The 17,904-nt window shown below is 42.2% G+C and overlaps 1 protein-coding gene and 1 long non-coding RNA gene across 2 annotated transcripts; one reads left to right on the top strand and one right to left on the bottom strand.

Annotated features, from left to right (window-relative positions):
• Positions 1 to 118: 118 nt before the first annotated feature.
• LOC308198367 (glycerol-3-phosphate dehydrogenase [NAD(+)], cytoplasmic-like) lies at positions 119 to 17,059 on the top strand. Its single transcript, XM_080600634.1, has 9 exons — positions 119 to 290; positions 845 to 978; positions 6,565 to 6,742; positions 8,122 to 8,262; positions 9,462 to 9,600; positions 11,504 to 11,616; positions 13,019 to 13,252; positions 13,446 to 13,552; positions 14,860 to 17,059. The coding sequence occupies exons 2-9, from the start codon at positions 938 to 940 to the stop codon at positions 14,954 to 14,956; spliced, it is 1,050 nt and encodes a 349-aa protein (XP_080456760.1). The 5' UTR covers positions 119 to 290; positions 845 to 937; the 3' UTR covers positions 14,957 to 17,059.
• LOC308198371 lies at positions 989 to 13,003 on the bottom strand. Its single transcript, XR_013953863.1, has 3 exons — positions 11,669 to 13,003; positions 5,107 to 5,157; positions 989 to 4,917 (listed from the first exon to the last, which is right to left on the bottom strand). It is a non-coding gene; the product is annotated as an uncharacterized lncRNA (long non-coding RNA).
• Positions 17,060 to 17,904: the final 845 nt, after the last annotated feature.

The raw sequence follows: 17,904 nt of genomic DNA, 5'->3' as shown, positions 1-17,904 counted from the left end.
CAAAGCTCCCTGTCAGGCCCCACACGTGCCCAGGGCCCCAGCCTTACCTTCACCTTCAGGAGGCTGTACCCTCAGTGCATCGTTTTGTGGTATTTTCTGTGAGCCCCAGGCACGCTCCCCACCAGCAGGATGCACCAGGCAAGCAGCTGAGCTGCTGTAGCCGAGAGCAGCAGGCGGGCTGAGCTGATGCCTCCCTCCAAAACCACCCACAGGCTCTTCCCAAGCGCTGGCAGCCGGCCTGCCTCTCCAAACCCCTCGTCGCGGAGCCAGGCGCCGCCGAGTCGGGCCCGGTGGGTGCAGGGCACAGAGGCTTGGCAGGGTGGGAGCGTGGGGCTGGAGAAGGCAGCTCTTGGGCTTCAAAATGGGGGAGAAGGCTGCTTTGGAGAGGAGATGGGCTGCCGTGGAGGGCAGAGAGGAGACAATTTGCAGGGAGTGATGGATGGTTAGACCATGTAGGGAAAAAGAACGACGCTGTGCTTCGTCCTGAGGACTTCGATTTGCCGTGCCACCTCGGGAGCCGTGCTGTCGGCTGGGCTCGGCTCTGGGAACGCGCTCCAGGGCTTTGCGAGCCAGCCCCTGGCGTGAGGGACGAGCCCAAGGAGCCCCGCCGAGGGATCCACCGAGGGACCCAGCGAGCTCCTCACCGAGCCTGGGGCCCTCCGGGTGCCCACCCGGGGGTGCCGCAGCCCGGGCTCGGGCTGAGGCGACCCTCGGGGCCGCCACTCCCCCTCGGGGCCGGGCCGGGCCGGGCAGAAAGGCCCGGCGGTGGGGCAGGAGAAGCCGGCGGGGCGCAGGGCCGGGCCGCGGCCCTGGCAGGCTGCCTGACGCCCGTCTTCTCCCGCAGGGGCCGGGCCGGGGGCGGTGCTGGCAGCCGGGCCGTGCCGTGCCGAGCCGAGCCGTGCCGAGCCGAGCCGAGCCGAGCCGCGGGCACAGCAGCATGTCGCCGCTCCGCGTCTGCATCGTGGGCTCGGGGAACTGGTGAGTGCCGCAGCGCGGGGCGCCGCGCAGGGGACCCCCCCTTCCTTCCTTCCTTCCTACCTTTCTCCCTTTATCTATCGCCTTTTTTTCTTCCCTTTTCCCGTTCCTTCCTTGCCCTCCTCCCCACCGCACCTGCACCGCCGGAGCCGGGCAGGGTGTCCCCTCGGTGCCCGGGGGTCCCGGGGGCTCCGCAACAGGTGCCCGGCGGGTCCCGGGGGGGCTCCGGGCTCGGCGAAAGATCTCCATGGTCCTGAAACCCGGCCCTGCCCGGTGGTGTCCCGGCTGAACCTCGTCCCTCCCCCGCTCCGTTAAACACAATAACCCCGGGGAAATAGAAGATTTGGAGCCAGGGCAAAAGCTCCTCTTGCTTTGGGGCTGGGGGTCTCTTTGTTTTGTAAGCTAAATGGGAATTGTCGGGATGCTCGCATCCAGTAAATGCCAGTAACAAAGAGATGCCCGAGCCAATGAGAACTGCAAAAACATGAGGCTTCGACTTGATTTCAGTAAGTGTATAAAGCATTCCCAGCCTGGCACCAGGACAGCGAGATCCCAGAGAGGACCCGAGCTGTGCCTCTGTGGTTGTGTTTGTCTGTGGCAGAGCCCAGGCACTCCACATACAAGCATGGAGCAGCGAGCAGAGCGGTGATGCTGTTCGCACTCCTTTGAAAGAACCAGGACACAGGTTTCATTTAAAACCATGACTTAAATGTAGCCTTCATTTCTGTCATCTTCAGCGTGTAGTTTTGCATCTTGGTGGAGACACAGCCTTGTAAAAGCATTGAGTCCTCAGCTTATCCCTGCCCCCATTTATAAGAATATACCTGCTACTGCTCGGTTCTTTCTAGCCTGGACAAAAACACTGCTTGCAAAAGCTCCTTGGCTCTGGCAGACTCACCGAAGTCAGTAACCCTGTCTGAATGGACTTCGCATCTTACAGTTTATATAACCTAAGCCCAAACAAACCAAACAACATGTATATGCATGTGCTTGTGATTAGCAAACCCAGCCTCCAGGTAGTTCTTTGATTGTTTTTGTACAAGGAGGGCAAGTTCTTTAAGATTTTTTAAATACCTGACAGCTAATTGGAAGCAAATACCAAAAAAGTCAATAGGTGAGGGAGTGGTTGGTCGTGAGCTGCTGAGAACACAGCGTAGTTACAGTGCGGCTCTGGACCCTCCTGCCTTGTAAAATCAGCCCACGGCATTTTGAGCCCCTACATGCATGACATGCTTCCAGATCACAGGTTCCCCGTGCACGACATCTCTAACATATGGTCTTTCACAAACAACCGTACAGCTAGGCCTTCTCTGGGAACCCACCATCACACAGCTGGCTCACTGCAGCATCCCCTTCCTTGGCCCTCACGGACCCATCACTCCTGCACCCTGCTTCCCTGACTGCCGCTGTTCCCAAGCCATTCCAGCGCTTGCTTCCCTCCCTTGCCACACTCCTCCTCCTCGCCTTAAACACAGCCTGCATGAGCTGCTTGTTATTGCTTCCAAGCCCCCCAAGAGCCATGGCTGAACATCCAGGAGTCAGCTTTTACCTTTGATCGGCCAACAATTAAAGACTTAGTTACTCTCTTGCTCTCATCCTCAAGCAAGCATCTCACGCCTTTTCCCAAGCTGTTCTCTTTCCTTAAAACATTCTCAAAAGCCAGTTGGTTGTTTCTTCTTTTTTTTTTTTTTTTCCACAATGTGTATCTACAAAACTGAAAAGAGCTATGCCCCACAGATACTGAGACTCCAGTCCAGCAAATCGCTTCGTACTATCTGCTTACTTGTACTACCTGTCTGCCTGGGTTCATCTCTTACTTCCTACCGTACGGACAGACTGTAAAATCTCTGTGAAGTAGATAAATGTTGTTCTCTAGTGTTTAAATTACATCTATGCATAGCCCCTATGGCAGTACAGGTAATCTTAGCACAACACAGAAATATGTTTTTCTTTGGCAAACATTGTCTCCTTATATTCCTCCCGAATATTTGTGCGACAGCTCAGATAACTGCACGTGAGGCTTTCCTGCAGCTCAGAAACATGGCCAACATGTGACACAACATTTTGCAATAGCTAATGTCAGCTGCAGAAGTTCAGCAGGTCACACTGGCTTACTAAGTCAACACTGTCAGGAAACTCATGACTGATGTGGTTAAGTAAAGCAAGTGCTACGTTACGTCTTGTAGTTGTCAGCCAGGTACAGGAGGCTTTGCGTTTGTTAATCACGGTTCAGTTATCTGTTTTTAAAAATACAGGTTTATTTCACTGCCTGACCCTTCAGAACCCAAAAGCTCTTCCAATCTAATTATATTCATTTGGACTCTCCTCAGTGAAGATTCAGCTTGAACTAGGCATATGTCCTTACCCTGCACAGATGGCCAGGCTTTTTACTGAGGTGCATGGAAGGAAAATGAGTCAATGGCCATAAATTGAACTGGGGAGGTTCCAAATGGATATACAGGGGGGGAAATCTATGAGGATGATAAAGCAGTGGGACAGGTTGCCCAGAGAGGAGCTGGTCCTTGGGGAGTTTTCAAGACTCAAGTGAACAAAGCCCTGAGCAAACTGATCTGAATTCAGTGTTGTTCCCGCTTTGGAGACCTCTCGGGGTCCATTACAACCTAAGCAATTAAAAAAAAAAAAAAAGGAAAGAAAAAAAAAAGAGGTGGTTGGCTAAGAGAGTCTGAAGGAAGATATGATCCTCATCAAGTATCTGAAGGAGAGAAACAATATCCTTCCCTCTTAGAACAGAAATTCTTAAACTGCAGTAAGATTTAGGTTAGATGTAAGGACAATCTTGCTAACGCTAAGGATAAGGATAGTAAAGCCCTAGGAGGCTGCTCAGGGAAGGGAAGGTAGCGGCTGTAGCTGAGGTCTGTAAGGCCTCCTTGGAACAGCTCCTGTTAGGAATGGCATGAGTACATTTCCTATGCAAGGGGCAGTTGAAAGGGATTAGCTGGTTTCATGGGGTCTCAGCTCTGTTTTTCACCAGTTCCAACGTGTGTCACAGATACCTTCATATTTGCATATAAAAAATAATGGGTCTTATTTAAATTATTCTTCATCAAAAAAAAAATCCCATTGTATCAATAGGAAATCTCCAAATAAGAGAGCTTTTTTTCTTAGCAATATGTAAATCACTTCCACCATGATTGAATGTAATTGGAGAATAATAATGATTGGCAGTTTTCACTTACTTTTAAAAATGATCTAAGTAGAGTTCTCAGCTATCTATTAATCTTCACTAAAGAGTTTTGGAGAAATAAAATAGAATGTCAAAGTCTTCATGTGTGTGTGTCCTTGGTTTTGTTTGCATAAGCAGAGCTTCTCTGCCAAGCCTGTGAAGTCTACTGAGCACTGGCTTCACAGACAAAGCAATTCTTCTTTCCAAGGCTGATTAGTGGTGACTGTAAATTTTAAATGGCCCAAATGAAACAGTGCGTCAGTTTTTGAACTGTTTAATTGTTTCATAGAGAGAGATTTTCCCTGATGACCACTGGATGCCTTTTAAACATTACACCTTGTCTCCCCAAGATTCCCAGAGAAACCAATCAAAAACATGGTGATTTGTGAAGCTAGCTTTATGCCTGAGATACCTTCATGGGTATCTTGTCAGTGGGAGAATACTTGGGCAGAAACATCCAAGCACATTGGTAATGACAGCTCTGCAGGAAGGTAAGCTTTATCTACTGAAAGCTGCAAGTCCCAGTCAGGATTTCAGAAGTTAGAGCTGGAACCTGCATCTTTCAACAGAAGACCACAAAAATTTGGTACAGTCACAGGCTATAAACTACCCTCCCCCCCCCCCCCAGAAGTCACCTTGATGCACATTCTTTACATCTTCTAAACATTTCTATATTGCAGTCTTTTTAGGTTTGTCTTCAGCTTTTCAGAGTGAAAGAGAATGTTGGGGCTCCACTGGGGCTTTCAAAAAGTTCTAGTCTAAGGAAAGAAAGAAAAATGGAGAGGTGATACTGGGTGTAAGCAGGGAAAGTTATTACCGTTTTGTAGATAAGAAGCAGGTAAAAATCAGCTCTCACTAAAGAAGGCTACAACACAACCTAGAAAATGAATTTAGATCTCAAGTCTTAGTGTTTATGTGTAAAAATAACTTTTCTTATTAATACATACTTATGATGGTGAGCCACAATTCCTCTTCAGTTCAGGCCTTGATTGTGCTCACTGTTGGAGAACAGGGGAAGAGAACCAGAACATAAGAAATTTTACGGACAATACGAACATATGATGTAATTATACGCCTTTCTTTCAAAAAAAAAATAATAAAGGTTTGCCCTGGAAATATTTACGTACATATTTTACACTCACAAAGGACCAGAACAAATTATCCCCCCTTTTTGTTTTTCTTTTTAATTTGAAAGAAAGCATTACAGCAGCTCAGGATACAGCATGCAGTCAACACTGGGAAAGTGAAAATTGATCTCAGTAGGGTTTCTTTATAGTTAAAGATTAAGATGAAGCCCTTATTCTTTTATTATTTATTGAGCAATTAGCCTTGTGCAAGCCTGTTACATCAAAAATCAAGTTGAGCCAAGGAAAGCCAGTTACAACATGGCTTCCCTTTGAACCATTCACAGCACAGACCTGACTGGACTTCGTCTTGGATGTACTTAAGACTTTTATCAGTTACAGAAAGCAACTAAATCCTGTTCATGCTCCTAATTGCAGGTATATCACAAGTGAGTCAGAGGACAAGAATGTCATAACTGGAACCCCTCTTTCAGTTATGTTAGCAAAATAGCCAGTACTTTAAAGTAGTATTAAAGCAAAAAGAAGAGGAAAAATAAAAATCACCCTTTCCTACCCCCAAAATAATTTAAAGGGCATCAAGCAACATTCTCAGTATTTTTTGCAGATTTTTAATTTTCTCTTGCTAAGAGAATAAGTGAAAGTTCACAAGGCAGCAGTGCTGGATGGGGTAATAAAATTATTGCCTAAACCAAGATAAAAAATGCTCAGCACGACCACGAGTAAACCGGATGGTTCAAATATCTTCAGATATTCTGGATCTTGTTACGCTGATAATTAGAACCACATCTAAAGAGAAATCACCAGGGTGATTTTTTTTCTAAAGATAATTTCTTAGTTTTTATATCTTACATAAAATCCTTATTGCAACTGTTTGGCTATTGGTAGGAACTTGGCATGCATCTATTTTAGATGAGATGCACAAAGACTGGCACAGCGAGATCATTCAGGAGTACTTCGCTACCTGGATTATTTTGGAGTTGGTTTTCAGAAAAAGAAAATCTCAGGAGCAAGAGATATTCAATTAGCCCCAGAGAGTATATTTTTAGCGCTGTTGATGGTATATCACACTTCCACTCTGTAATCTTTCTTATGACTCCAGATTCCTTATTAATGTTTTCTCTAGTCCTACTTTTTGTGATTTTAAACTATTTTTTTGTTTTGTTTGATGGAGGGTAATGGATACAGCTTTCTGATAAATTTAGAAGCAGATGAAGCTTTGTAGCACAGGCTTTTTATGAGTTATTATGTTGAAAGTAACTTGTGTTTCCAGTTGGCAATGAAAGTTTGTTTCCTAACAGTTATTTCTTTATTTTTGAAAAGGGGATCAGCCATAGCAAGAATCATTGGCAAAAATGTCCAGAAGTCCAACAGATTTGATCCCACTGTCAAGATGTGGGTATTTGAAGAGATTATCAATGGAAGAAAACTCTCAGAAATAATCAACCAGGAACATGAAAATGTTAAGTATCTTCCTGGATACAAGATACCTAAAAATGTGGTAAGTTGGAAAAAAAAATCACTGATTTTATTTATTTTAATTTTTGATAAGGAAGGCAACAAGTGGCAATCTTTAAACTAGGAAGTAGTTCACCACCTTGTTGTGGTTTGCCACCTAACTCACTCCAGTATTTTAAGTATGAAATATAACTTACTTCTGGGACTTCTGCTCCTCTCTTGTCACGCAATTTCAAACAGCCAACTGTGTCGAATACTGATACATAATATGCCATCCTCCTCCCCAGCATAAATCAGCATATCTCTGCTTGCTATTTCTAGAGCTGCGTATACACAGAGCAGAGAGATTTTTAAGCCCACAGCATCTTCTGGATAAAGAGGGAAAGCTACTGCTCTCCCTTCTTCTAAAAAAGGGAATCAACAGCATGGCTAACAAGGAGATGAACAGTGAGCTAATGGTTTTTGGGTGATGTCAGGATAGCAACACGTTACTAAATAACGCTGCAAGTTCCACCAAAATATAAGGTATTTAATTTTCATATACATTTGAAATACCAAATTATACCTCACTATTTAATCAGCTTAGATCATTTAGAGCTATTGAAGCAAGCAAAGGGAGGCTTTTTGGCTGTTCAAGATTTTGCCAAACGACAGAGCTCTGCGAATTAAAGAAAGTAGCACTGCATTTCTAGAATAGCCGTAGTTGTAAAAGGAAGTTAAGATGCTGCACGTGGTGGGTCTCCTTACTTGGAGAGTGGTTATATATAGAACCACATCTAGTGCTGGGATTGCAGTTTTGCACTCCCATGGTTTGAACTTGGCATGCAGCTCTCCTGGGTTCAAACTGAATTGCTGTTGTTATTTTCACAGTCCTGTAACAAACAGATCAACAAGCTTGTTTTCATCATTTGAGAGCAGCTTCATCTTATCTATAACAAAGCCTCTGAGACTTTACCAGCAGAAATCAGCTGGTTGCAGTAAGCCCAGAGGGAGGGCCCCTCACATCTTCAGCTCCAACTGAGGAAAAAAAAATATTTTTCCTCCTATTGTTTCTCTACGTTTTGGAGAGACGGAAATGCTGTCTGTACAGTGCTATGGGCGCAGTCCGCTGTCCTGGCCTCACTTTGCCATTTTCCTTTAGAAGCAGCCTTGCTGGTAGCAGTACTGATTCTTCTGCGGGGAATCACACTTGCTCTAAGGCTGAGACTAAGGGCAATATTTTCTCTGATTTTAATAGCAAACTTAAATGCAGCTGCTGTTTCCTTTGTAACCTGGCTTTAATTGTTCTGAGTCACACTAGCATTCAGAGGAAGCTACAGCTTGCTGGTTATTAAGAATGCTGCAGGAATGGTGCTATCCTGCAAGGTGTGAGAACTGTTGCCTGGTGTGAGGGGCTCATTTCCATTGTTACGCTTGTCCCAGGTGGCTGTACCAGACGTGGCTGAAGCAGCAAATGGGGCAGACATCTTAGTATTTGTTCTACCACATCAATTCATCGGGCGAGTTTGTGAACAGATTGAAGACCAGATAAAACCTGGAACATTTGGGATTTCGCTGATCAAGGTAAGTTGTCCCCTCCACAAGAATCAATGTGTAAGGAGTAAATAAATATGTTTAACTTAAGGATAGGAACTCCAGCCCTCGCTGCATGCTCTGCGTAAGTATGAGTATTTCTTTCTGCAAGAGTTAAAGCCTCCAAGCCTCAGATAGTCCTTCTGCCATTCACGTGACCAGAGGGGAAAGGATTGGGCAACCCCACTGGGTTAAGAGTAACCATTCTTGTCACCCATCTTTAGCCTAGATCAGTTCCCACTTGGACCAGCACAGAGGTGAAAATGCACAGAGTGAGGGCTGCATAAACTGGCACGGCTGCCAGAAAACATATTCTGACTACAGCCTCAGTTAACTCTTACCTGGACAGAGCACTGGGCCTGAGCACCTGCCCTGAGTACATGCAAAGCTGTTCATGGCAACATTAAAACTGCACCATAACATTAACAATTTTGCAGAGCTGAAGCAATTTCATTGTGTAATGAAATGAGTAATCTGTTTTTAAAGGTTAGAGGTGCCAGGTTATCATAACTTTAAAAGGAATTAATATTTTAAGAGAATCTCAAACTAAAAGCTAGAGGCAAAGTGTAGCAATATAGTCTACTGCTTCTCTGTTGATTGTGTTACAGGAAACATCCCATTTAAAATAGGAATGAAGGAAATTTAATTCAAGTTTTCAGACTGGAATATTGGATCCTCTCCCCCCCCCCCCCCCCCCCGAAATTATATCTTGCATGCAGCAGTACGCAGAGGAAGGGAGGGGAAAGGAAGGAAATTCATGGAAATTTACTTCTTTCTTAAGCTCCAAAAACACAGTGACAGTTCAGTATAACCTTTAATACCAAGGAAGCACTCAGATTAATACTTAAGATCTTGCTAAAAAGCCACTGCTTGTAAGCTTAATTTAAAAGTATGGTTCTGTACTACAGGTGCTTAACACAAAGGAAAAATACAGCTTAAAGAAAACCACCCTCAAGGCAGTAGCATTGGATGTGAGGCCTATGGCAGGGTTAACTCAACTGCACCTTCTCCCTGAACTTTACTTGAGTTTGCAGAGCATTTGTACTAATGGCTAACGCTAGTGAATATAACACCTGGATTCTTCCAATTAAAACCAGGGAGAGCTGCAGGCAATAGGACACCTGCGTTACCAGTGCTTTGCTGCTGTTATTTTCCTATTCTAACAACTTTGACTATCGTCTTTTATTCAGGGGATTGATGAGGGTCCTGAAGGCCTGAAGCTCATATCTGACCTCATTCGAGAGAGACTGAAAATAGAAATCAGCGTGCTTATGGGGGCCAACATAGCCAAAGAAGTGGCTGATGAAAAGTTCTGTGAAACCACCATTGGTAACTATTGCAAAGGGCAAATTATAGCTGCTATCTTCAGTTTGACTTCACCTGTGGCTGGGAAACACGATAGTGTTCTAGAGGCAGCAGTGGAACCACACTGCACACTGAACTCATTCAAGGAGACAGCACAACTTCCAGGGAGTTTGGTGCTGGCATGGTCAGATTGAAAATGAGAGCAGATTTCAGTACTGAGAACTGTTCGCTCATTTCATCCATTAAAAAAATTACAGCTTAATCCTATTCCTGTAGGAGTTATCAAAAGCCACCTGTCTGCAAAACCCAATGCTGAGTAACTAGGCAGTGATACACTATGTAGTTTAGCTAGAAACGCATAATCAGGAGCTACCTATGTGCTCACACCCCCTGAGGTGTATTTCTCCATCTTCAAATTTCCTTGTTTAAAAAAGCAGCAGTAACATTCTGTTCCTCCCTCTCATTCGGGCTGCTTGCCAAGGCACAGCCTCAGATGCTCCCGGAACTGGGTCTGACCTGACTTGGAAAGTTCGGCCAGCAGCTTTTAAAATCCACTTGATTTTTGACTTGCTTTTTGAAGTCAGCAGATATTAAAGTTACATTCTTCAATAGCTAGCGAAGATAAAAGTTGTTATTGCAGTACTGTTCTATTGCCATGCAGAGGTTATAGTGATAGTGAAAACCGTACCAGCTGGGTATTTGTTGCCTGCAAAGAAACTAGACATGAATAGGACTAGACATGGTTAGGGGAGTTGAGCAATATTCATTTTCTTGGGGATGGTTCAATTTCTGCTGGCCCAGTTTTAAGCCATGCCATGATGATGGCTGTGGAAAGAGGCCTGCTTGCCCCTAGGCTTGTGGGGCCTCAAAGTGTTTCTGCTTTTGGAAAGCCACATAGCCCAGAAACAGTCACCTCAAAGAAAGCCCCTACCATCAGTTATTTTTAAAGGATGAGAAACAAACACAAAGTTTCTCATGAGGTGGGGCAGAAACCCCACAGCCACCACACTGGTGTTACCCCAGAACCCCTCCAGGAGCAACAACCGGAAAATGCTAGAGCCTCACTGCTGAGCTCTCTCTGAAAGAAACAAAACTGCCTCACATAAAAACAAAGTGAAACTCCATTCAAAAATCTTTGCCTGTTGGCCAAGGGCTCTTTGGATAAAGTCAACCTAAACCACTTCATCAAGGGCTTTCTACCCTTCCTCTCACTACCTAGGGCTTGCGCTGTAATGACATGATACATGACTTAGTAAAATTGGTAACAAAATTGCTCCAGCAGAGCAAACGTTCAACTTCATTATCTGTGGATCTCCTTGTAACTGGGAATTAATTTGGCATTAATCATTTTCACCCCACAATAATACTTAGCAATTACAGCTTTTTACATTTTCAAAGGAACAATTATACTGGAGTGCTGTACAAAGCAATCTGTAAATATTATCCTGTTAAACGTGCAGTAGGGCGGTGCACGGATTGCGGTGACCAGTTCATGTTCACAGCGCGAGTCACAGGAGCCCCTGGTTCAGCAGACCATGGCTCCAGGGCAGGGCAGGGCGAGTTGAAGGCAGGTTGGAGCAAAAACCCTGAGGAGTCTCATTTTTAATTAGGTCCCTCTCAGTTTAATCACTTGCAAGGTTTGTGGTTACACAAGCTTCCTCAGGCAGACATCTCTGCTAGGGGCTGTCTACTTTTACGCTCCTCAAAGCGTTAGTAAGCAATACTCAGTCCGTGCACTAGGACTTGTATATATTTGTATATACTTGTATATATTTACCCTGGCTTCCAGCAGCAGTGTTATTTCCAGTTACTGGGACCACAAAACCTAAGTGGTCCCTGGGACCTTACTTCAGGTTTCAGTTAGTTGTGCATACTGATGTCACTCAAACATTACAAATGCTCTAACTTTCATCTTTCCTTCCCGCAGGGTGCAAAAATGAAAACCAAGGGCAGATCTTTAAAGAATTAATGCAGACCCCCAATTTCAGGATTACCGTGGTGCCTGATGTTGATACAGTGGAGATCTGTGGAGCCTTAAAAGTCAGTGATTTCAAACTATTTCGTTTTCATTAGGGCTAAATTCTACCCTCACCTGAGTCTTCTGTAAGCCACGTGGTCTAGTATTAGTCCGACCACTGTAGGATTGAGTGAGCACAGACAAAACGCGTAGTTCACAGGCCAGCTTTCCAATCTGGAAAAAAAAAAAAGGCAAAATTTACTTAGAGATATAATTGGTGGCAAAACATTTCAAAATAGCTGTATTTTAATTTACCGGTCACCTCTGCTTCTGAGGGCAGAATTTAGTCCCCTATATTTTCGTGTTTTACATTGTACACGCATGGAACAAAGTCTTTTACTATGTACAGTAATTCCAACTAATAACATATTTTCACAGTTCAAGTAGCAACCCACTAGAAAGTTTGTGTCAGAAGCACCATTCAGTGTTGGAAGCACACCTGTACAGCATTCAGCCATATCCACATACAGATCCCAGACTACGTCAAAAGAAATACCAAAATCATCAGGTTTCCATGGCAGGGGCACTTTAGTAAGATTTAGGGGTTGTTTTTCTTAAACATGTCGAAAGTGACTCCAGGCTACAATCTTTGTAGCTTGCATAAATTCAGCCATTTGTACTTTAACAATTCACCTTTCCTTGGAGGAGGGATTACCAGCTAGTAAAGAATGGGTCCTGTTTAACCCAGGTATGAACAAATTATTCACATAGAAATAACCAAAGATTTTGCTTTCAACTACAGACTGGAACTGGGAGTAGTAGAGGGCATAGAGAGGCGAGAAGTTGTTTCTGTTTTGTGGAAAACGTTTTCTCTCCCTGAAGTTGTTCCTTTTGCTAAAACAAACAAACAAAACAAACCTGCAGTGGGGCACATGCACGTCTGGGAGTAAATACTTCAATGGCAGTACTACTAACATGCAACTCAAAATGAACTATGCTTCTTCAGGGACTGCAAACTGGGGGATGTGGAGGGACGCATGCAGGACAAGTGCGAAGATGTTTAGGATCTCAAGACATTTGTTTAGATCTGTAGAAAAGGTCAATTCTACTGACCACTCTTGCAGGCAAAAACAAGGTTTGATCTATTACAGCATCAGTATGTAGAACCAATAACTGTTTAAGCTACAGACCAAAGACAGAGGCATGTCTTCACTGAGAATGGTTTAAACAGTTAAAACAGAAAAGTCAGCGAGCTCCAGCTTGGAACTAGCAGAAAAACAAAACATTAATTGCATGCATGCTACATGATTGCAATGTTACAATATTAAACAAGCTGCTCTGTGTTTTGCCCACTGGAATAACTTTGTAAAGTGGATACTTTATAAAGTCTTTTAAAGTCTAGCAAAGTCTAATTCTAAAAAGTCTAAAGTCTAGATTCTTATCTGACAGTTTCCTTTCATTCTCTATCCACTAAACTGTTTTTAGAACATTGTAGCAGTAGGAGCTGGGTTCTGCGACGGACTGAATTTTGGTGATAACACAAAGGCAGCAGTTATACGTTTAGGCCTTATGGAAATGGTGGCCTTTGCCAAGATGTTCTGCAGGGGACCGGTATCAATAGCCACTTTTCTGGAAAGCTGTGGAGTTGCTGACCTGATCACTACCTGCTATGGAGGACGCAACAGAAAAGTAGCAGAAGCCTTTGCACGCACAGGAAAAGTAAGAAGGATTTTGAAATATTTTAAACTAAAAAAAATGAAACCCTGTGTTTTAAACTAAAAAAAGAAAAAGAAAAATCCTGTGTAATGATACAATCCGTTCATTACGATCATTAGCTTTTTACCTGCTCAGTAACTGCTGGTATTGCAGCAGTATTTCCTCTGATGCAAGTATTCAGTCTCCTCTCTTCTAGTCCATAGAGCAATTGGAGAATGAAATGCTGAATGGACAAAAACTACAAGGTCCTCAGACTTCGGCTGAAGTCTACAAGATTCTGAAACAGAGAAGTCTGCTCGATAAGTAAGTGCTTTGATTTAAAAAGACAAACAAACAAGAAAAACACCTGACTCAACAGGCATCGCATCACCAAGAATTACGAGTGATTCATAAACACGAGTACCATTAAGGAAATTAACTACCCTGTTATTTCCACAATTGGTTTCTACATCTCGGGCCACCATTAAACTTAGCAAGACTCCTCATTACCATGATCAGTAGAATGGGATGAAGGCAAAACAGTGTTAAAGAAACAAGCCACAGACATATAAGACACCAAAGAAGTCCAAGGGAGCTACCTAGATATCACTGGTCCGCCCTGAACAAGACTGATGCACACATACAGAGTAAGCTTGTGAACATGATCAAAGGGTCTCTCATTCTCAGTATGTCAGCGTTGCAGCAATACTGCTCTCGGTGCAAATATGAACTAAATCATCTCAGTATAAAATTCAGGAGTATACTTACAATCAAAAAATTGTATACACATTGAATATATAATATGTGCTGATATCAATGCTCTAGTGCCACAAAAGAAGCTAGTGCTGAAATATAGAACTACTAGTAATTGTTTGGGAAGAGGGGTAATAAGATTATTCATAATTTGAAGCCTTTGTCTCAGGTTATACAAAGGAAAGATTAAACTTTCCCTCCATCTTGCAGCCTGTCCTATGTTAGTAATATAAAGAGGTCAAACACTGCTAAACAAATACTTAAAAAAATGTTAGAATATTAACAAATAAAGCAGAAGATAAAAAAAGCTTATTTTGACAGGATGTAAACCTATGTCAAAACTTAATCTAATGAGCATCCCTATAATTACTGTCAATTACAGACTCAGCTCCAAGTCATTCAGTTGTATCATTTATACCACATAATGATGGTAAGACAGCTTACAAGTATTAAAAAAAAAAACACAACACCTTCAAGCCAAGAAAAGGAAATCATTAAGACATTTCCATTGTTTTGAGTCTTTTTTAGCCTTTCAGATATCAGTTATGAATACAAATAATATATGCATTCTGCGCACAGAAGGGAAAGGGATATATGCACTTCAAGATTTTTTCAGTAAATGAAAACACTGGATAACAATTTTGTCTCCAAAACAGATTTTCTCTGGTGTCACCCTCTCTGACCCCTCCCCCCTCAAATTGGCATTAAGCTCCTCTTTATTGTCCTAACTTCATTCCTACTGCTTTGTTTTTTTCATCTACAATTTACAGTCTTCCAGTCAATGTAAAACAACAACAACAAAACTATTTTTTTCCCCACTATAAACATAATGGATGTTTATGTAAAATTTAAAAGGTATTTTTACATGCTTCTTTTAGGTTTCCATTATTTACAACCGTCTACAAGATTTGCTACGAGGGTAGATCGATCCAAGATTTCATCTCATGTCTGCAAAACCACCCAGAACACACTTAGAAGTTTGCTCTCCTCATCTGGTTCTGCTCTCATCTTTTCAGGACTTCTATCCACTCCACAGCAAATAAAGTAGACAAATAGGTTGTGTGGCAATGCTTGCTGTAAAAGCAACACAGAATGTATTTCAGTATCCTCTTTCTGGGGGTGAAAATCTGCCTTTCAGCATTATATCCGAGAACAGGAATCGAATGTAAAAATGTAACAGACTTTGATTTGAGTTAGCAATTTAAGCATTTGCCTATGGTTACTTTCATGTTGATTTCAAACAGTGCCCATCGTAATTTTCATAACAGGAGTTAAATTAACGCACATGAACCTCAGCATTGTGCCTACTAATGCTAGTTAACAGAACAGCACAAGATGCCGAAAAGTTGAAGATCAAAAGAATTACAGATAAAAAAGTTCTTACAGCAGTAAGAGGCAGTCACATCGGCAAATATGGGTTTTCGTAAATCCCCCTCAAACACAAATAGTATAATGTTTTGTATTTTGTGACATTTAGTCCTTCCGTGACTTTATTTCAAAGTGTAAGCCACTTTGGAAAAATAGGTATTGTTACTGTGCTCAGACATACGCAAATGTTTAGCAGATGTATAAATAAAGCAGTTTAAGGGGTTCTGGTGGGAAAGGAAAGAAGGGCTTTTTTAAATTATTATTCAGGACACTAGGAATTTTCAGTAGTGATGTGACTTTCATCGTACTTACTGTATTCTGTTGAAACACAGGGAAAAAAAATGGAATAACCGTAAATACATTTATTTGAGCGTCAGGATTTCTGAGCAAGCATTATCCACTAGTATTTATACTAGCTGAGGGGAAAACTGAAGAAGAAATTGACAACTAGAATGCAGGCACAGCTCAGCTTGCATCTTGTATGACACTTATCTTGAGGATGTAAGAAGCAGCAGTGAAACACCCTCTGCATTACTTGACTTTTTATACGTACATGAAAATGACCGCTACAGACGCACAGAATTCCTATAAAATTGTATTTGAAACTTGGCTACACTTCAGCGCTACCAGGAAACTCCACTGGACTGACACCAGTGCAACTCCAAGCATCTTTCCACAGACTGCAACCAACAGACTAATTCCCCGATCCTGCTGTCGCTTAAGCAATTTATCTCACACACTGCACTCCTGAAGGGAGATACCTCTATCTACGTCTGAATTTTACACACAAACTGGTTCCTATATCAGTTTAATTTTGCTACCAATGGCATTCATTTTAGAAGCATAAAAGTTTTTAAGCCGTCTAACTATATTGGGTAGTTTTACATACCTGATGTTTTTCAGAGTTAAAGCCATCTATGAAATAAACAGTGTCACATTTTCTAAGCTTGAATACCCTGTTGAAAATACTCATATTTAGAGAGAAGGCAAGCAAACAGGAAGAGTAAGCTACTTCTGTTTTATCTGATTTTCCAAAACAGCGTTTGTTTTTTTTAATCTCTCTGTATTCACTGACATATTTTAGAAAAAAAAAACTACATCATAAAATCCTCTCCTCTATATGTTAGGAGGAATGTTGTTGTCTTTCACATTTATCAGTTATATATATATATATATGTATAAAAATATTACTTATAAAAATAAATAATTTTTAAAATCTCAGTCTTAAAGCTAGCAAAGCTAGCTCTGGTACCAGAAACAGTGGCTGTAGCATCCCTGATCTCTGAAGAGCAGCAAAGGTAGCCCATGGGAAGACTCAGCTGGAGGAACGGAACTGCCTGTTCATGGCTAACAGCTCAGGGCTCTGCAGGGCGATGGAAACATTCCTTCAGCTGAAATGGGAATCACGTGGCCAAATCCTTTATACAGAATTAGGGGAAAAAAAGAAAACAAAAGTCATGACCTTTAATTTCAAGTAAGAAAGCCAAATACGTAATTCTTAAATATCAAATATATCAGGATGGGATAGAGAATTCAGAAACCTCCTTGCTTCACAGGCAGGCTGAAATTCTCATAAGCGATTTATGAGCTAGTAGTAATACTGAACATTTTACGTTAAAGGTATCAACAGTTTAATAAAGTGATCAGTAAACGCAGGCTTGATGTAATTTCATTTTCAAAATTCTCACAAAATAAATTACTGTTCTACTAGTGGTCTGTTATTGTGCTTATTCGTACAGCTCAAAGAAAAGGACAAGAAGAGTCAGTTTTCTACAGGCATTTTTATTGATGAACATTTTTTTTCTTCTTTTGTATGACATACTTTTACACAGTAAAATAAGATGACTTTTACTTCATAAATAACAAAAATTAGCCCTTATATCTCAATCCAGTCAAAATCTAAGTAAAATAGTTTGTTCTGTATTTACATTCTGTACCAAAATAGGAAACACATATTCAAAGTCAGCCAGTTCTCTCAAAACAGTTGTTTTATCTCCAAGGTAAGCTTCACATTAAAAAGGCAACACTTGCACTTGGAAGCCTGATGGTGTAAGATCACATCACTTAATATACAAAATAGACCCCAGTCCCAGAGAGCGGTACGTGCAAGTGTTCACCCAAGCATTCAGCCAAGCAAAAGCTGGTTGTTAGATCTTGCAGGGGAAAGACATTGACCTGCTCGGCTGAAAGTCATTCATGGGAAACGTGGGGAAGAAAGGACGTACACATTCCTCTCTACTGAAAGCAGAAAGATTTGCAGGACAGGAAGATTTAAAAACAACTGGCCCTTGCAAGCAAGGGATTGTTGGTATGTCTGCTCTTAGGTGACATCAACCTTCCTAATTTACTAGAGCCCAACAAAAATAATGAGTTGTGTTGCACCAGCAGTCAGCTAATGGGGGGGGGTCAAGGTTCTGTTTTGGTAATCGACCTATATCCGAGGCCTTAGAGTACCTCATTTCAAAGACCTCATTTCAAAAAGAAATGAACTGCCTGCTTTTCTGTGTTATTTACTCACTGCATACTCCAGCCAAAAGCTATCCTTCCTCCTTGTA

This window comes from Anser brachyrhynchus, assembly GCF_964034855.1.
Source record: "Anser brachyrhynchus genome assembly, chromosome: 7".
Lineage (NCBI taxonomy): Eukaryota > Metazoa > Chordata > Aves > Anseriformes > Anatidae > Anser > Anser brachyrhynchus.
Note: the sequence above shows the minus strand (reverse complement) of the source record. Positions and strands in the feature narration are given on the sequence as shown.

Coding starts and splice junctions, on each gene's coding strand:
- LOC308198367 (XM_080600634.1), top strand. CDS start 938: ATGTCGCCGCTCCGCGTCTGCATCGTGGGCTCGGGGAACTG. Junction 11,617..13,018: donor AGATCTGTGGAGCCTTAAAA/GTCAGTGATTTC, acceptor AACTGTTTTTAG/AACATTGTAGCAGTAGGAGC. Junction 13,253..13,445: donor CCTTTGCACGCACAGGAAAA/GTAAGAAGGATT, acceptor CCTCTCTTCTAG/TCCATAGAGCAATTGGAGAA.